This window comes from Rasamsonia byssochlamydoides (assembly GCF_041956645.1).
Source record: "Rasamsonia byssochlamydoides strain NRRL 3658 unplaced genomic scaffold VTN77scaffold_20, whole genome shotgun sequence".
NCBI classification, from domain to species: Eukaryota; Fungi; Ascomycota; class Eurotiomycetes; order Eurotiales; family Trichocomaceae; genus Rasamsonia; species Rasamsonia byssochlamydoides.
The window spans coordinates 369,931-386,858 of NW_027192403.1; the positions used below are offsets into that span (position 1 = coordinate 369,931).

Consider the following 16,928-nt stretch of genomic DNA (forward strand, 5'->3'; position numbering starts at 1 on the left):
TTTCTTTTCTTCTTCTTCTTCTTCTTTTTTTTTGGCGTTTCTATCAACTCCATGACCTACCTTTGGATCCTACCGAATCTAGTAATCGGTACGAATGGCAGACCATTAGATTGTCGACGAGGGCTGAATTCAGATTTGATAATTGGTTAGTCGTCATTTTCAGCCGCAATATGCAGAGTCACTTGACATGTTTGCTGTTTTAATGAAATAGAGAGCCACGAGGTTGACATTCAACTTCGGCAACAACTGCCGACAGGCATGGAGCCAATAAATTGCAGCACCTGCCGCCACTCGCTACTCACAAGAGCTTGATTTGTTAACTGAACACGCCTACATCGTACATACAGACAAGGCTATAGTCTTATCACTAGTGAGGCTGAAAAATATGAATACATATCTGCACCAAGTCGTGATGTTCGAAGTTGCTCTTTCCACTTTCTCGCTTGATCTGGAAGCAGACCTATCACCAACGTGAGGGAATGGAGAACAATACAACTGCTGCAGTTCGCACCTGCGGCCTATGCTGCCATTGCGGCCAAGGTATGTAAGAAAGAAAGATGCTTGATCACCCGAGTAATGTCTACCAGGTCTCCCGTACATGAAGAGCTATTTCTTGTGTCTGTTTTGCGATCTCCGCTTCTGTAATGGGTGCCACAGTGTTCACCATCCTTCCCACGAGCCGTTTCTCAAATGGCTCCGTGATCATCCCACCGCGCGTGGTGCTCTGCCGGACGAGAAGAGCTGCATGAACTGCAGGAAGATGACCCACTGCTGTCTGAGCTGCGAGGAGTGCGGCCTCCATGTCTGCGTCGACTGCATCGTGGATGTCCGTGTCAGCTTGATCAATCATGAGCACCGGTCGATGGCCTTCATCAAGGCTCCTGATGATTACGGCCTCAACAGCTACAGTCTGAATTGTGAATCCTGCCAGAAGGGGAGATCCCTCTCACATTGTGGACGCTGTTGGAGTGGTGAGCATCGAAATTGCAGAATCAATACAGGACAAGGCTGATATTTCATCCCTCTCTAGGAATCAAAAAAGGCGACACTTTCTATGTATGTGTCACATGTGTGAAAGAGTACAATGGCCAGATTCGTTTCTGCGAGAGTTGCAACCTGGCCGGCCACCAAGAGCATGAGCCGTCCCACAAGTTCGCCTCGTTCCTGTACCGCGTCGACTGGACCGTCGATGAAAAGTATTCGGGGGTCCAATGTCTCGACTGCAACCAGCAGTGAGTGAGATTCTATCTCTCTCTGACAGAAACTGACGGAGACCAAATAGAGTGACATTGAATGCACAACTCCTCGCACGACACCCCCATACCCGATACCAGATCACAATGGGAGAGGCAGAGAGAGACCGGCGCATCTTCCAGAGCTACCGCAGTTGTGCACGCAAACCGGTTCGAGACATCGCTACTGTCAGCGACAACGCCCATCAGTTGATATGTCAATGCTGTTGGCAGCGTGAGTCAGACTGGCTCTGACGTCTTGATTTCTGCTGATATCTTCGTAGAATTTCCTGCCAACGCAAAAACCTTCCTCTGCAGCACCTGCACCTTCATCGCCTGTGTTTCCTGCGCCGAATCCGGCGGTGCTCGCTCGCACCCGCATATCATGTTCTCCTTGCTCTTGCAGTGGACCACCCCGCCAGACGAACTCTGGAAGTCCCTCATCATCCCCAGCACGCACTCCTGTGATCGGTGCGAGAAGCCAATTCAGCCTGGGGTCCAGAGTTATATCCAATGCAATCACTGTCACGACTGGGAGATCTGCCAGGATTGTCTGACCGAGGGAGAGAATCTTCCGGTTCGGCATTCTTGTCCAGAAGCGATCGAGATGACCTATTTCGATCCTGTCGACCGTGGCAAGGAGTGGTTGGCGGAGCAGCTCACGATGGCGCAGAAGGCCATGACAGAGCAGCGGCAGGGCACGTCGTCCGTCACAGTTGCCACACCATCTCCAACTTCGTCCCACTCATCGTTCGCTATCAAACGTAAGCCCACGACGCGAGCGGCGCTACCTGTAGCTGTACAACCGGTAGCAGTTCAACCAGCCCAGCAGCAGCAGCAGCAGCAGCAAGGACGGATCACGCTGTCACCAAGGCTGGAGCAACTGCAGGGGACTATTACCAGCACAGCAACAACAATGTCAAACAAGATCAACACGAGCGCGATCAATAGCGCGGGCATGAAGCTGCTCAAGGGCGGGCTAAAGATCGCAGGTGCCGTGGGGGTCCAGGTGCTGAAGTCGCAGATCAATAACCAGCTGCAGATGCTGAATGCGCAGATGAACCCGTTGATGAATAACCAGATGATAAATACGATGAATACTCAAATGAACAACCCGCTGCAGACGATGAACGCTCAGGTGAACAACCCACTACAGCAGATGCTGGACACTGCTGCTGCTGCTGCTGCTCAGAACAACTTTGGCGGTACAGACGAGACAGTGATATTTCTCAACAACGACAACAATCTCAATTTCAACGATATCAACAGCGGAGGTGGTTTGGGAGGCGCTGGTGCAGACACAGGGAATACTGTCGACATGAGCTCGTTCTGGCAGCCGATCAACTCGGCAGGGGACAATGCAATCCAGTGATTATTTGTTTGTTTAACACGATGGGTGTCATATCTTGGCTGGTTTTCTTTTGATTTATCTTTCCTTTTGGCGTGTTTCTTCCTTCGATCTAGCAGTATGATATGTATATATGTATTTATGTACATACTTACATACCTGGGTATATATACCATACCGTGGGACGAATGACGGAAAATCACTGGTAATATGGATGAACTCTACAGTAAGTATGTTGTCGGCGGACGCGATACCCGGTTCAGATTCACCAAGAAGTTGATGTCATAGCACCTCTTTTTGGCCGAGTCTACAACATATGTAGTGTACTGTACATACAACCCATGAACGAAGACACATGTCTATCGAAGGTCCGTTCGCGAAGCTCTCCACGGAGCTGGTATTGTCCATTCTGAAACTCATGTCCGATCTCCCTTCGCGTCTGTCTCCAACGGCAGCAGCGGTCTTGAATACATTTCTGGTGCCTAGGTGGAAATTATTGAAGGGGTGATCGATCACCTCCAATCTTGCAGAGGACATTGAAGTCATGAATATACTACTTGGACAAGGAAGACTCGTTGTTCGTTTTATTGCATGGGAAATATACCTTACATATATAGATATAGATATAGATATAGATATAGATGGATAGATACAGTACAGATATCGATATCAATCCCAGATTACCAGCGAATTGGTAAATATTATGTTGGAGCCTGAGGCTCCGATTGCCTCGGCTCACGTGACCGCCCACTGAGTCATTAGATCGGCCGTTAGGCCTAGTTACAGAAATCAAGCCGTTCTTCATCTCTCAACGAGACCCTGAGAGTCAACATATTATAAGGCTGATAAGGTACCTAATATATATATTGGTATAGATCTTGATACGAGGCAGCCTCGCAATGCAATAACAAGATTTTTCTTCCTGATAATGACAGGGAGAGAGAAATAACAAGCATTCCCTATAGAGAATATTCCCGCCGGATCGTACCTGAAGCAGACTCATGTGGAAGATCAAAGGGATCATCAGGAGTAGGAGGAACAATATCGCCATGACTTCCCAAAACTCTGAAACATGAACATATTATTCGAGGACCTCATCGATAAGCATCCAGCCTGTATGAGCATATTCTCCTCACCAGACTTAGCTAACCTGTTGTTATATGAGGATAGTGTAATCTAATCATCGGACCTCCCTCGTCGTGGACTTCGTATTCAGCAATATCTGAATCGGCCAGTCGTTTCTTCTCTCGGGTGAGAGTTGTCTCAAGGAGATAATACCAGAGATGCTATGCTCCTCGACGATATTGGCGAACTCCTTCAGGAAATCGCTGTGTTGGCTGAGGTGTCCGCTTTCAGGATTCCAAGCGCGCCTAGGTGTTGCTCCAAACTCGAGGATTATTATTGACCTATTGTACGTACATACATACCTAACTGAGGGGCATATGTAATGTGACCAGCAACTGCAACAACTCTATGCTGTCAAGTCTATCCTAGTGGTCAGCTCTCTTTTTGGGTCAGTTGGGAACCTAGTCAATGTTGGCGCTAATTTTCTCATCACATGTTACAGCTATCCACTGCGCCGCATCCCAGAGACTTATGCACAAACCAAATTAGGAATTCATGACTATCGACCTCAATGCAACAAGGCTGACCAGCTTTATGCGCGGCTGAGACGAGCAGGGGGGCTATCGGCGTTCAAACTTTCACCCTGAAGGTCGATGAGTGTACTCTGTACTCACTGGTAGAAGATCTTACCCTGCAAGTCATCATACGTGGAGCTGACGGAAGGTCGATAAGCCGTTGTATCAGAACCAGGTTGTGGTGGTAAGTCGCTACCAATCGATGAAGGGTTAACACCTATGATAGGTGCCTAGGAGTTCGCTATATTAGGTACGTTGGGGATCTTGTCAAGCCCGGCGCTAATTCCTACAACTTATCTCTTCTGTTAGGCTGTCATCCCAGGCTTCGTTGGTCTCTGAGGATCCTGGTAAGGACCCTTGACCGGCAAATGTCTCAGCCTCCTTAGGATTCAAACGCTCGACCACTCCAGACTGTAAAGGGATCGCCGTTGACAAGATGACCCATGTTCACTGCATATGATAATGCTGGCTGTATTGTACTAAGATCGGTATCGACCAATAAAATCAGACTTGTGAGAACTCCTGTCCATTTCAAATGCGGCGAAGCGAGTTAGGGGTCTGTAGAGATGCGGCGCAGCAACTTCAACCATCCAAGATGACCACTATAAATACCCCGCCAATGTTAGCCTTGTTATCTCTCTCCTATCTACCAGATTACTTCAATTGACCAGCGTCTGTTTTTCGTAATACTAGCATCTTGTAAAGTCTTTTTCTTTGAAAATTCCATTCTATATCTCGCGATGTCCAGCACCGCATCTTCCAGCAGGAGTGGCCCTGCTGCAACTGGTAGAAATGCAAGTTCACATACATCGAGTAGCAAATCCGACCATCCGCACTCTTTCACTGGGCAATTGGTACCTCCCAGCGAGGTTTCTCATTATTCTGGTTCATCTACTACCGAATTATGGACACCGTCGTCCTCCGAAGATGAGATTGTCGACCTGAGTCCGGAACCACGTGAGATTTTGGGACACTCGGATACTCGAAGGACAAGCGCTTCTACGGCGAGGAGTCTCCTGTCGGACCTACATCTTCGGGGCAGTGTCGAACGGACACGTGAAAATTCTCTGACAGACCGCGAGGAGAGAGCGCAGAGTCTTGGTTTATCTCCAAGCGGTACTATATCAACCTATGCGGACCTCCACAATGCCACGCCGACTCCCAGACCTAGACCGTCTGTGGATCAGCCTCTCAATAGTTCTCTGCAGCGTCTCCTACAGTGGTCGCCATCGCCTAGTGTGGCTACCCGTCTACAAAACTTGGAACTTGAAGGAAACGAAGCGGAGTCCGATGGAGAAGTTTCTCCTGCCGTCTCAGAGGGAGAGGAGGAAGGAGGAGAGATGGATCACGATAGTGATCATGAAAGAGAAAGTAATCCCCTATACGACGTTCGGCAAGAGCGACTTCCCAGAGCCCGTATCTACAACAACCGTCTACAAAACGCTTTAAGAGACGTCAAAAACCAATTCACCAAGCTCAAAAATACAATGAGAAATTCCCCTTTGGCACAAGACGAAAGCTCCGATTTTTATGCCCTCTATGAGCAGGTAAAAAACTTTAGTCGGTTTGAGTATCCTGAAACGCGTACTGTGGGATTCATTGGAGATTCAGGAGTGGGTAAGAGTATCTCCGCTATTTGCCATGCTGAATTCGAAAAGACTCATACCGTATGTAGGAAAGAGCTCTCTCATCAACTCTCTCCTTGACCAGGAAGGCCTGGCACGATCAGTACGTATCTGCCTTTATATTTCTCGGCTATTTTCAAGCTGACGTTGACGGAAATGTGAAGAGCGGAGATGGCGCTGCTTGTACCTGCGTCGTGACTGAATTTCGAAATGTGGACCAGAATCATCAGCACCCATTCACCATTGAGGTTGACTACATGAATGAGAACGAAGTGAAAGAACTTCTCGAAGAGTTGCTGCGGAGCTTCCGACAATATTATACCGACGCATATCGTGAGGTCACAGATGTTGAAGAGCAACAGCAGATTAGAGAGACATCCACAAGGGCATGGGAGACACTCCATTCTCTGTTCCGCAACCAGCCAGGCCTGACCCACGAATATCTCTCTGATGAAGCCGATGGAGCAGAAGCAGCCATTCTGAGACACCTTGAAGAATGGGCAAAGGCTGGATTTATCCATAGACCGGGAGGGGCCGACGCACTTCAGTATTCTGTCACTGCAAACGATCTTGACGAGTGTAGAGACCTTCTTGACGCGCTCACAACTGATCCCCCTAATGAGGACAGACCAGCGATATGGCCCTTCATAAAGCTGATCAGGTCTGTTGATTACCTTTCCCCGTTTATTCTCTCTTGTGTCATTGATTTCTGATTATGAATAGGGTCTACCTTCGATCACCGATACTTCGCACAGGCTTAATATTGGCAGATTTACCTGGTAAGCAGCTCTCATTACGCCTCAAGCCTTTTTATAAACCTAACACGAACTGCCCTCCGCTAGGCTTCCGAGATCTGAATTTTGCGAGGGTGAGGGCTACCGAGAGGTATCTTCGTCATAGCTGTGACGAAGTCTTTATAGTGACAAAGATCTCTCGTTGTGTCACGGATCAAAGTATTCCTGATATTATCAGGAGGTGCGATGCTGATCAACTGCTACGAATCGTTTGCACAAGATCCGAGGTACACCATACAATAGTCTCAAAGTGTACTTTTTTTTTCTCACCAGGTCCTAGGATGTGAACCCCGATGAGACAGCGCGCAGTTCTCCCCCTAACGTGAAGGAGCACATAAAACAACTTCGAAGAGGCATTCAAAATCTAAACCGCGATATCGCTGCCACGAGATCTCGCAGACACAGAGCCACTGAGGCAGAAGACATGAGACTTGCAGTAAAAGAAAGTCGTTTACGGTAGGTTCTCGACCGGCTTCTCACCATGAAGTACAACACACTGATAGTGCTGTAGTGATGAGAAGGAAAATTCTGAGCTCGAGTATTTGTTTTTCTATGGATCGAAACTTATTTTCCTCTACTAACATCATGGAAAGATTATTGCGGTTCTTAATCGAAAGACGCAACGAGCAAGTGACGGAGAGTCTCCGAGAGAAGTATACAGACGCGGACAGAGTGTTCTGTGTTAGCAACCGGCTTTACTCTGAGCACCGTGAAGACGGTCGTGAGCGCGCAGAAGCATATATTGGGCTCAGTGGTGTCCGTGAACTGCGTCGTTACTGCCAATCAGTCCCAGCAGAGGCGCAGTTCCGTGCGACAGAGGCGTTTCTTAAACATCGGGCCCCGACTCTTCTGCGATCTCTCAATCAATGGGCTTTGGCAGGATCGGATCAAGTCACAGCAGAGAGGGCTGCAACGCTTCGTCAGGTCCTGACTGAGTGTGAAGAGATGTTTCGTCAGGTACGAAAACAATTTCGTTTTATCATGTCTGAGTAACTTGTCTAGCCATCTGGTGGTGCCACAAAGGCCAACCTGTCTGATCGCTATTCCAAATATTTGTCCCGAGTTTCTGATAAGAGAGGGCTATAAAGATATTATCACTGATACACAGATAAGAGAAAAGCTTACTCTGACCATAACTAGAGACTTACTTCCCGTCATTCAGATATCTCTAGAGTACAACGTGGATTAGAAGAACAATTTGCTACTTCTATCACAAACATAATTCGTAAGTGATTCTCCCGATCCTTTGAAATCTAGACTTTTTATAGATCTCACGCTGTTACAGATAATCGCCAAGACTATTGGAGAGATGGCGCAGTTGCAATAAGTCGGGAATGGGCGGGAGTACGTCCAATCCATATCACAACCTCTACATTGAAAAGCCTAACCATGAGTTTGTTCACTTAGTGGCATCATACGTCCTACGCTGCATTCTGCCGAAAGTACGGCACCTGGACAACCAAAGCTGTCGGCAGTCGCTGCTGGAATGACGAGATTCTAGAAGAAGCGCGCGAGGAGTTGCAGGGAAGATGGGAGTCAGTAGTGGACTGGGTAGAATCGCAGGAGGCAGAGTTTGAAGAAGCAACGGCAGACCTCTTCCAGTCAATCCGCGACCTATTGGAAGGTGAGCACCTTTCCCTTTCAACCTTTTGTCGATGAATGCTCACTCCATACGCTGTCTTTATTTTCCAGAGCATGTCAACCTTGCTCCTCAGGCTTTAGAAAATCTCCTCACTAACATGGAATTACGGGAGCACTGCATACTGGATATCGTTCATGATTCCCTCGAAGCGCTGATAGACAACACAACGTACGCTATCGTGATAATATTACATCCCACCTCACTCTACTTCATCTTACTCGTGATATTATCTTGCTGACTCACTAATTAGCGAAATTCAGAAGGACGCCCTCCGCGGCCATGACAGCTCCTACATTGCGGATCTCATGCATAACACTTATGCTGCCTGCAATCGACAGTCCGGTATGTTGCACTGCACGTTAATAACCAACATAATAATGCCACCAATCTCTTTTCCTTCAGGCTGACTATCCTTGTGGCATTCAGGAAACGGTAGCCATCGCCGTCGCACAAGCATCATGCATGAGCACCTGATGTATTCGCGCCTTTTCACGAACCTATCGAGAACCATTGAAACAGAACACAATACCATGGTGAGAGCGACGTTTCAAGCTCTGAAGCAGAACATCCAACAGGAGGTGGACAATATCGCCCGAGACTTGCGGGCCGTCGTCGCTGCCGAAGGCGAGGTAACGGAAGCGGGACAATCTCCAGCGTTAGCAAGGACACTGAGGAAGAAGATCAATAAGATAAACAGAGTCTTGGACAAGGCTAAGAGGATTGTAGAGGAGGTGAGGAATAGCGAGGAGTGAAGTAGATAGATCCAAGGAGCTCCATGGAGAGGGCTATATATAGTTATAGCAGATTAAATCTAGGCTTGAGGGTCCTATATATGGAGTCTGCAATGACATAGTATAGATTATTTATTTATTGACTGGATTAATAATATCAGGAATTATATAATGGGTTTCCCCAATCTCTTATGAAATAAAAGAGCGTAGTTATCATTGATATTTTTGAGGATAGAGACTCTCGGGGACCAACTATGAGCTAATCTAGTCGTACAGCCAGTACCAGTACGGTAAGTCATAACAATCATCATCAGAATAACTGTCCTGAAGATACCCCCTCCTTCCTCTTCCCTTCTTTTCTTCAAAGCATAATACTCAGAAAAATAAAAAACCCAATCTACTACCTTACTGCTCAGATATAACCGGTCTCTTGTTCGTCTGTCCGTCGGCTAACGACAACATCCAACCCATCCTGCACGACGGACCATCCACCATGGACTTTCCGCTCTTGATTGGGTTTTGCGAAGGTAAACTTTTCCGGACGCAATTAGTAATTATCAAACAGGTTTTCGCCCGGATAACTAACTCACCTTATAACGACGAAGAAGCTGAGGGGCCAGCTTACTGATTTTCAGCATGGAGATATTCTTCCCCACGCAGGAGTGGCCTCCGTGGCCAAACTAATCAGAGCAAAGAAAAAAAGGTTGACTCTGTGATTTTTTTTGGTTTTTTTTTTGTTTCGAAACCTCATTTTCCATAACAATAAAACTTTTTTTTTAAAAAAAAAACTTATAGTAAGACTGGATCGTTCCATCAAAGCCAGCCTCTTGGGGGAGGCATCGAGCCATCGTTCTGGCCTGAATTTATCCATGTCATCACCGTAAATAGTCTTTTCCCAGCTGTATGCATACATACACGTGTAAGTCGATAATAATCTGATTGAAAAAGATCTTGTATCATTACTTACGCCGCTACCCACAGGTTGATTCCAACTAGTGCCTTTAGGAATGTAGTGTCTGTCGATGGCCACACTGCCCTTGGGAACAGCTTCCATCTCAGAAGAATGATGCCCAACAGGAACTAGTAAGAATTATATGAAGACCTTGTCTGCATCTAGTATCTTACGAAGACATAATATATGGCCCCTAGTTACTATTATGTTTTTAGGACTCTAACTGTAGCTTAAGTTTCTTTATATATCTTTCTATCTCTTCTTTTATTCATGTATTTTGGCTAATATAGACACTCGACAGTATCTGATTTTCTAAACCGCATTACAGGAAATCTCTTTGTACAATATACAACTGTAATCTCCCCAGAGCAATGCCCTAAGACAATAGGTGGAAGTATGTTCCAGCTCACTAACAAATACACTAGGGCAACCTAGGGCGCTATGCAAGCCGACTGTAACAATAGAGGGTGGTTGATATCCAGATCTTCAGCTCTTCCTTTAATAACGTCTAAGTTACGATGTTCGATTAGTGCCTATTCTCCAGACTCTGAGAGGGAATCCATTATACACGTACCTCGAAGATCCCAGGGACTGCCAAGCTTCCTCATATAGCTAGACGCCTGCTCTATACTTTCCCTAAAGACCGGAAGAGATTTAGGTCATTGGGCGCGAAGTTGTCAGACGGTGTGGCTTCGCCCACGAAGTCCTCGGACTGCGTTAAGTCCTCGCCTGAGTTGTCAAGTTTCAAGTCAGCAGGCAACCACACCAAGTCTCCAGGTATGAAATCTTCTGAGAATAGCCTGACGCCCTCAGCTCGATCATCTGAAGATTCGCTCAAGTCCGATGCGTTCTCTGCCGGCACCAAGTTAGAAGTCAGGCAACTCGCTGGAGAGGATTGCTGGGCGTGTGGTAATGAGTCGGCTCATGTTTGCCATATTATTGCAAAAGAAGACCAACAGGTAGGCAATGCTATCTCTGCTGCCTATATTATGTGCAGGCACATTTATGGGATGACTTAGGCCTAATAAACTTCTCGTTAATCTCAGCTAAAAATGCGGTCCCTCTGTGTCCCGCATGCCATAATCAGTTCGACCTGCCTACAGACCCAGGGTTTCTTTTTATACCCACAAATCTCAAATATTTCATCCAATTTGAGCTCAAGGCCAGGGAACGCAGGAGGGCAGCAGCTGGGAAAGGGACCATTTTGATGCGAGAGGTTCCAACTGCCGACATGTACAAGATACATCAAGCGGAACAGACAATGATTCCGACTGACGCCATAAGGGGCCTGTATCTGCCAGTGTTTCTCAAGTCCTGTTTCCATAGCAATCGACTTCCATTTGATGTTGTCTCGCAACCTAGACAGTGGCACGGAGCTCCTTTAGCCAGTCTCCGTAGGACCATCCCGATTCCAGGAACTGCCCGTCTAAAGGTTTTGGGCCGCCAGATGCGCCTAGAACTACAGCAGTTGCGCGACTTATACTTTCTTGATGACGAGGAAGATTCTCCAGGCATCGTATCTTTTAATTTAGCAACATCGAAAACTCAACCCGATGATCGGGGAGTTTAAGGGCAGAATGTGCTGAAGCTCTTCTGGTGATACTTCAGCATGTATCTAACTTAAAGGGCCAGAGCAATAGTAGCCCTCCTTCTGGAATTAGTGTAGGAGGCGTTGGATGTTTCCTTGGATCAGTACTCAATGCCAGACACATTTTCAGGCTGGAACATTAAATATTTATTGCCACACTTTGACAGCACCTGCTAGAGCGTCCTCACATATTCAGGCCATATCAAGATCATTGCTTTATGATAAGGCTGCCGGTTTCCATATGCACTAATGCGTTCCTTCAAAAATCGTGGTCGCGCATATAGACTGTCATTGGCCATGCCGCAAATGAGAATTAGTGGCTCCAACGAAAATTGCTGGTCCGCGCATGGGCGCGACTGTAAAGCAGCGACAGTAAGGCAGAAATGCCACGAAAATGAGTGTCAAAGGCCACGACCTCTTCTGGCCTTCCCAGCGTCACCTGTACAGTATCGTAATAGTTGGATTACCTAATTTCCAGTGGTCCAGTGGTCCAGGCCCCACCCTGACCAGTGACGAATGACAATAGAACCAATCCAGTCCCAACCTAATATCTAGGTACCCACCCACCCATACCTATTCCGTACTTAGTTCTCCCGCCTGCCCCACTACCTAACCTTAACGGCAACCGGTCCGCCACCACAAAAAGTCAAAAAAAAAACCTTTTTTTCTTTTCCTTTCTATATAAGGCAAATCCAGGACCCGTCTCCCCGACAATTCCACAATGTTCATCCGATATGGTGTAGTGGCTAACATCGCTGTCTCTCATTCACGTGAGTGAATGAGCACAGCAGCCGGGGGTTCGATTCCCCCTATCGGAGGCACAGCGCTAACACATGACCTCCCTTTCTTCACGGGAGGGGTGTGATGTGTTACGTTTTTTACCTTTTTGTTAGTTAGCGTTTGTTTGGTCATGTTTTCTTTATTTTTAAATTCTGACTTTAGTGGGAGGCGATATTGATATTCCCAATTCCCTGGGTGGTAGGGATCACCTCCTGTGTAAGGTGTATGTGTTTCGGAGGGGGAATGTTCGAACCATCATCCATCGTGTGGTCGTTATGTCAATTAGCTTGCGTTGAGGATAGAGATATATATACATACATACAACTTACAAGGTAGATGCGTACCAATAATGTCTTGCTGAAACGCAACGCAACACCCTTCGCTGGATCGTCTTATATACTACCCTATCAATAGTTAGATAATCGTATTGATCTGTGGCAAGAAAACGAAAAGAAAATACCTATCTATGTTAGTCCTGAGCGATCAATGCTTGACTATATGTTCTGACGAGCTAGGTAAGCAGGGCAAGGAAAGGATAAGGATGTTATGGAAGAGATGTGTATGGGTATGAGTCTCCTGGGATGATTTTCTCCTGCTTCTTCTCCCGCGCAGTATATACCGAGGTGTGTGCTGACAGTACATATGCTGTAGAGGACTTTATTGGTGACTTCATTAGGTAGGTAGGTGCCTGTACTTGGGTATGTGACATGGTCATGATGAGTGGATATAATTCAAGAAACGGAATGTAGAATGGCAGTATTATATACACTGATTCATAATCATCGAATAATTCACCGGCCGACGCAGGTATCATAACATCATGGAATAGACAGAAATCAAACCATAACACTGCTCCCATCCCCCTTCGCCCCTGCCCCTCCACATCCACACGCTGGTGAGCTACCCGCCACCTGCGACGGCGTCCGCGCATAACTCGGCGGCACATCCAGGGCCGGGTTGCGGTTGAAGAAATTGCGCGGCCGCAGCAGCACCGTCATCGGCTCCGCCGGCATGATGGGGAAGTCCTCCGGCGCCGGGAAATGCGTCAGTCCAAAGGTGTGCCATAGCACGATGTCGGTGTTCTCGATCGAGCTGTCGCCGGCCTCTTCGATCCACATTGGCAGGCCCTGCGACGGCTCGCCTGAGGTCTGAGGGACGTGGCGGCCGGCTGGGTAGAGCTGGTCGTCGGCGTCTAGATATCGTCAGCAACAAATTCATAATCCTACTATCATCAGACCTACACTTTGTAACGTGGACCGCATGTCTGGCAAAGCCGGCCCGCTTCCATACCAACCCCCCCTCCTTCGGCAGCAAGCGTGGCACCTCCCGGCTCACCAGCTTGTAGGCCACCGGCTTCTTGCTGTACGGGTTCAACTTGTTCGTGTTGGCAATCTCCCACGTGCGACCCGTGTCGCCGTTGTAGTCGGCCATCGCCTCCTTCGGCGTCGTGTATTTCGTCTTCTTCGCATAGAACGCGTTGCCGTACTTGTTCTCGGCGCTGCCGACCTCGCCCGGCCCTTGGGCGGCGTCCACCTGGAAGACCGTGTTGTTGGGCCCGTCGATGTTGGCATCTATCCGCAGACAGAACAGATGCTGGTGGTTGTGGGCGTTGACTCCGGGGTAGACTTCCGTTCCCCAGCCATGAGTGTCTTCACCCGGATTCATCGCATACGTATTCAGAATACCCGTCAGCTTGATATCTAGCTGGATCGTGCCATCCTGGTGGAAGATCCAGTACACGCAGTATTCGTAGTTGGCCGCCGTGAAGATGTGCGAGATGACGAGCTTCCGCCCGCGAGTCACAATCACCGAGTCGTCCCGGAAATCGGTATGTTTGAACAGGATGCCCGCATCCTCCTCATGGATACAGATGGCGTTCTTGATGACAACGCTGGCTCCCGCCCGGTTGACAAAGGCGGCATCCAGGTAGCGGATGGCCCCCTTGCAGTCGCAGCCCAGAGACAGACTGTTGGTCATGTACCCGCCGCCGTACTCACCCAGATCGAAGGCATGCTTGCGGTGGTGCGGGTGCTCTGGGTTGCCGTAGGGGACGACCATCTCGGCCAGCGACAGACGGTAGATGATGGGACGGATGGTGCCCTTGTCATTGAAGGTAATGTTGTTCAGCACAATGCCCTCGCGGTAGTTGAACCCGACGTGGATGCTCCATTTCTGCCACTCGACGATGCGCCCGTTCATCTTGAAGGACACGCCTTCCGGCTGGGTGATGTGGATGGGCTTGAGGTCGGTCCGGTATCCGCCCAGATCTTTGGCCACGGCCTCGGCGTGGTAGTTGTTAGGCGGCGCCTTGCTGATGGGGCGTCTGACAGGTGGCACATCGATATGAATGATCTCCTTGGTCTCTGCGTTGTAGATGGGGCAGAAATCGAGCGGATATCCATATTGAGAGTCGTCCACGTTGGGCCGGTAGTACATGAGCGCTTGCTGCAGACGGACGTTGCTCCCAAAGCGCTCATCATAGCCGATGGTCCATGCTAGACGATCTCAGTAGACAACCAAAAACTGATAGACGGCAAACTTACGATCACAGTACACCTTGTCCATTTCTTCCCTCGGAATGCCGATGATCTCGCACTGCTCAATGACCCGGGGGTCCTTGCGGCAGACATGCTCGACCTCCTTGAGCTCCTCCATCGTGATGAGGGGCTGGACGCCTTCCGTGTGCTTCCACTCGACAATCTTCTTCTCATCCAGATTGACCACGCCATCGTAGACCTTGCCCTGTGGGCCAATGGCGACGACATCGGCGCAGCGAGCGGGACGAGGGGCCTTTTCGGGGTCTACGAGCCAGGCCATCATCTCGGCCTTGCGAGGCTCGTACAGGGTGACGGCATTGAAATTGAGAGGGCCATACTTCTCCCGGACCAGGGCCACGGCCGTGTCGATTTCGGTGGTGGACAGGGGATCGAAGGGGTGCGGAGGGGGGGAGGTGGCACTGACCTGAAGGGTCAGCTGTTTGAGACGGTCGACCATGGTGTAGTCAAGCTAGAGCAATGATGAAAACGAAGCTACCTGTTATAATTCTTAGAAGTATACAGCCCTTTAAATGGAGAGGCCGAACAACGGCCTCTTATCAGGGCCATCTCCAGCATGCTGTCCTGATGGCTGTCTCTATTGTCTATCGATGCGATAACGATAAGCCGGGAATTCATTGCCTGTCTGGGTTTAGTCACTTTCCGAAATCGGCAATCAAACCCTCACTTGAACTGGCCTAGCGTCCAGCTTCCTTTTCGATCTTGCATGCGTAGCTCGCGTTTGCTTTCTTTTTGCGGGGAGACCGGCTGCAGTCGTGACTAGTTAACGCAGTAACTACGAAAATCCATTAAACAATGCCAGTGACAGTTCTACCTACTGATCCAGACTGCTACTGTAGATACTTGATTCTTCAATGACGTCCACGGCTCAGGATCAGGCACGTGGGAGCTGACAAAATACAGACGTGGCCTAGACATAGGGCTTAGGGCCTGGGGCTAGGGCTGTCTGAGTGGCAGGCCATATGGGCACCTCGCTCCGCTCCTTCTCCTACTGATCTAGTGTACATCAAAATCTGTCTACTTTGCTTGCAAGCATTATAAAGAGCAAAATAGAGACGTCGTGATCAGACATAGAACTTCTCCTCAAATGTCTCTCCCGACCACTGAAAGCGATTGTTCCCAGTGTGAAATCTGCAGAGACATTCGGTGATGATTTGATAATTCTCATGGCGAACGCCTTTCACTGTGGCCTGCGCTCGACATACCCGACATCGTTCTGTAATATTGAGCCCAGGCCTCGTGCCACGTCACTCGAACAGCCAGATCTCGTTGTTCCCATTGGTACATCCTCCTTGGTCTTGTCCTGCGAAGCTGCGAACTGTGTCTCAACATGCTACACGGCTGCTTTCTTATGAAGTTGTGGCTGCCGGGGATCAATGACGATACTATATATGCCTTGAGTTCTAGGACCCCTCCTTTCTTCTTACAGAAATAGAACTTATTAGCTTAGATTAGACAGGACACTATTAATTTAGGTTAGTTGACTAGTCAACTGGTTTGGGGAGCTTTCCACATTCGTCGTCTCCGAACGCAGCCTCTAACAAAGAAGAAAATGCCATGAAATACAATGATGAGAGCCACAGTTCTCGCTAAGTCCCTCCTCAGGAATTCCAGTGGCTTTCATTCAAGTTATGTAGCCCGTGATACTTGTCAATGATATCTCAGGCTCAGAGAGTCACCGATCCACAACAGAGACTGTCGGTCCTAGTTATATAGCTATGTAGAGTACAGTACAGTACAGTATATACTTTGGATACCGTACAGTACATATTTGTACAGGTACTCATACTTACAACAATTCTGATTATAATAAAAAAAAAGGCTTCTCTTTCCTTCTCTTCCTTTCCCGGGAGCTCGAAACTGTGACGGTCCGAACTAGGCGGTGCACTAGGCGGTGAGGCATACGGCCGGCAGAATCTGTGAGATATCTCGCTGGACCTCGTAGATAGCTTCTTTCTCTCCCAAGGAACGAGATGGGGAGACCTATCCTACCTACTGGGGGGATGGAGTGATTTCAGAGACGTCACAGGAAGACTGGTGG

General features: G+C 48.4%; 4 protein-coding genes and 1 non-coding gene across 5 annotated transcripts; 3 read left to right on the forward strand and 2 right to left on the reverse strand.

The window, feature by feature from the left end:
* Positions 1 to 479: 479 nt before the first annotated feature.
* On the forward strand, positions 480 to 2,604 carry VTN77DRAFT_3002 (uncharacterized protein; the record flags this gene model as incomplete). The annotated part of the gene is made up of 5 exons (XM_069418905.1): positions 480 to 540; positions 588 to 971; positions 1,031 to 1,232; positions 1,283 to 1,467; positions 1,517 to 2,604. 5 exons carry the CDS (start codon positions 480 to 482, stop codon positions 2,602 to 2,604), a joined length of 1,920 nt encoding a protein of 639 aa, XP_069279060.1.
* Positions 2,605 to 4,960: 2,356 nt separating this feature from the next.
* VTN77DRAFT_3003 (uncharacterized protein) lies at positions 4,961 to 9,033 on the forward strand (the record flags this gene model as incomplete). Its single annotated transcript, XM_069418906.1, has 14 exons — positions 4,961 to 5,837; positions 5,896 to 5,948; positions 6,010 to 6,506; positions 6,569 to 6,624; positions 6,688 to 6,866; positions 6,920 to 7,095; positions 7,151 to 7,177; positions 7,233 to 7,596; positions 7,780 to 7,864; positions 7,925 to 7,983; positions 8,047 to 8,263; positions 8,332 to 8,449; positions 8,532 to 8,623; positions 8,708 to 9,033. The coding sequence occupies 14 exons, from the start codon at positions 4,961 to 4,963 to the stop codon at positions 9,031 to 9,033; spliced, it is 3,126 nt and encodes a 1,041-aa protein (XP_069279061.1).
* A 391-nt stretch (positions 9,034 to 9,424) lies between these two features.
* VTN77DRAFT_3004 (uncharacterized protein) lies at positions 9,425 to 9,650 on the reverse strand (the record flags this gene model as incomplete). Its single annotated transcript, XM_069418907.1, has 2 exons — positions 9,425 to 9,544; positions 9,603 to 9,650. The coding sequence occupies 2 exons, from the start codon at positions 9,648 to 9,650 to the stop codon at positions 9,425 to 9,427; spliced, it is 168 nt and encodes a 55-aa protein (XP_069279062.1).
* A 2,630-nt stretch (positions 9,651 to 12,280) lies between these two features.
* On the forward strand, positions 12,281 to 12,370 carry VTN77DRAFT_t50. Its single transcript has one exon. It is a non-coding gene; the product is annotated as a tRNA-Glu (tRNA).
* A 798-nt stretch (positions 12,371 to 13,168) lies between these two features.
* On the reverse strand, positions 13,169 to 15,326 carry VTN77DRAFT_3005 (uncharacterized protein; the record flags this gene model as incomplete). Its single annotated transcript, XM_069418908.1, has 3 exons — positions 13,169 to 13,524; positions 13,574 to 14,827; positions 14,876 to 15,326. 3 exons carry the CDS (start codon positions 15,324 to 15,326, stop codon positions 13,169 to 13,171), a joined length of 2,061 nt encoding a protein of 686 aa, XP_069279063.1.
* Between the last annotated feature and the right edge of the window lie 1,602 nt (positions 15,327 to 16,928).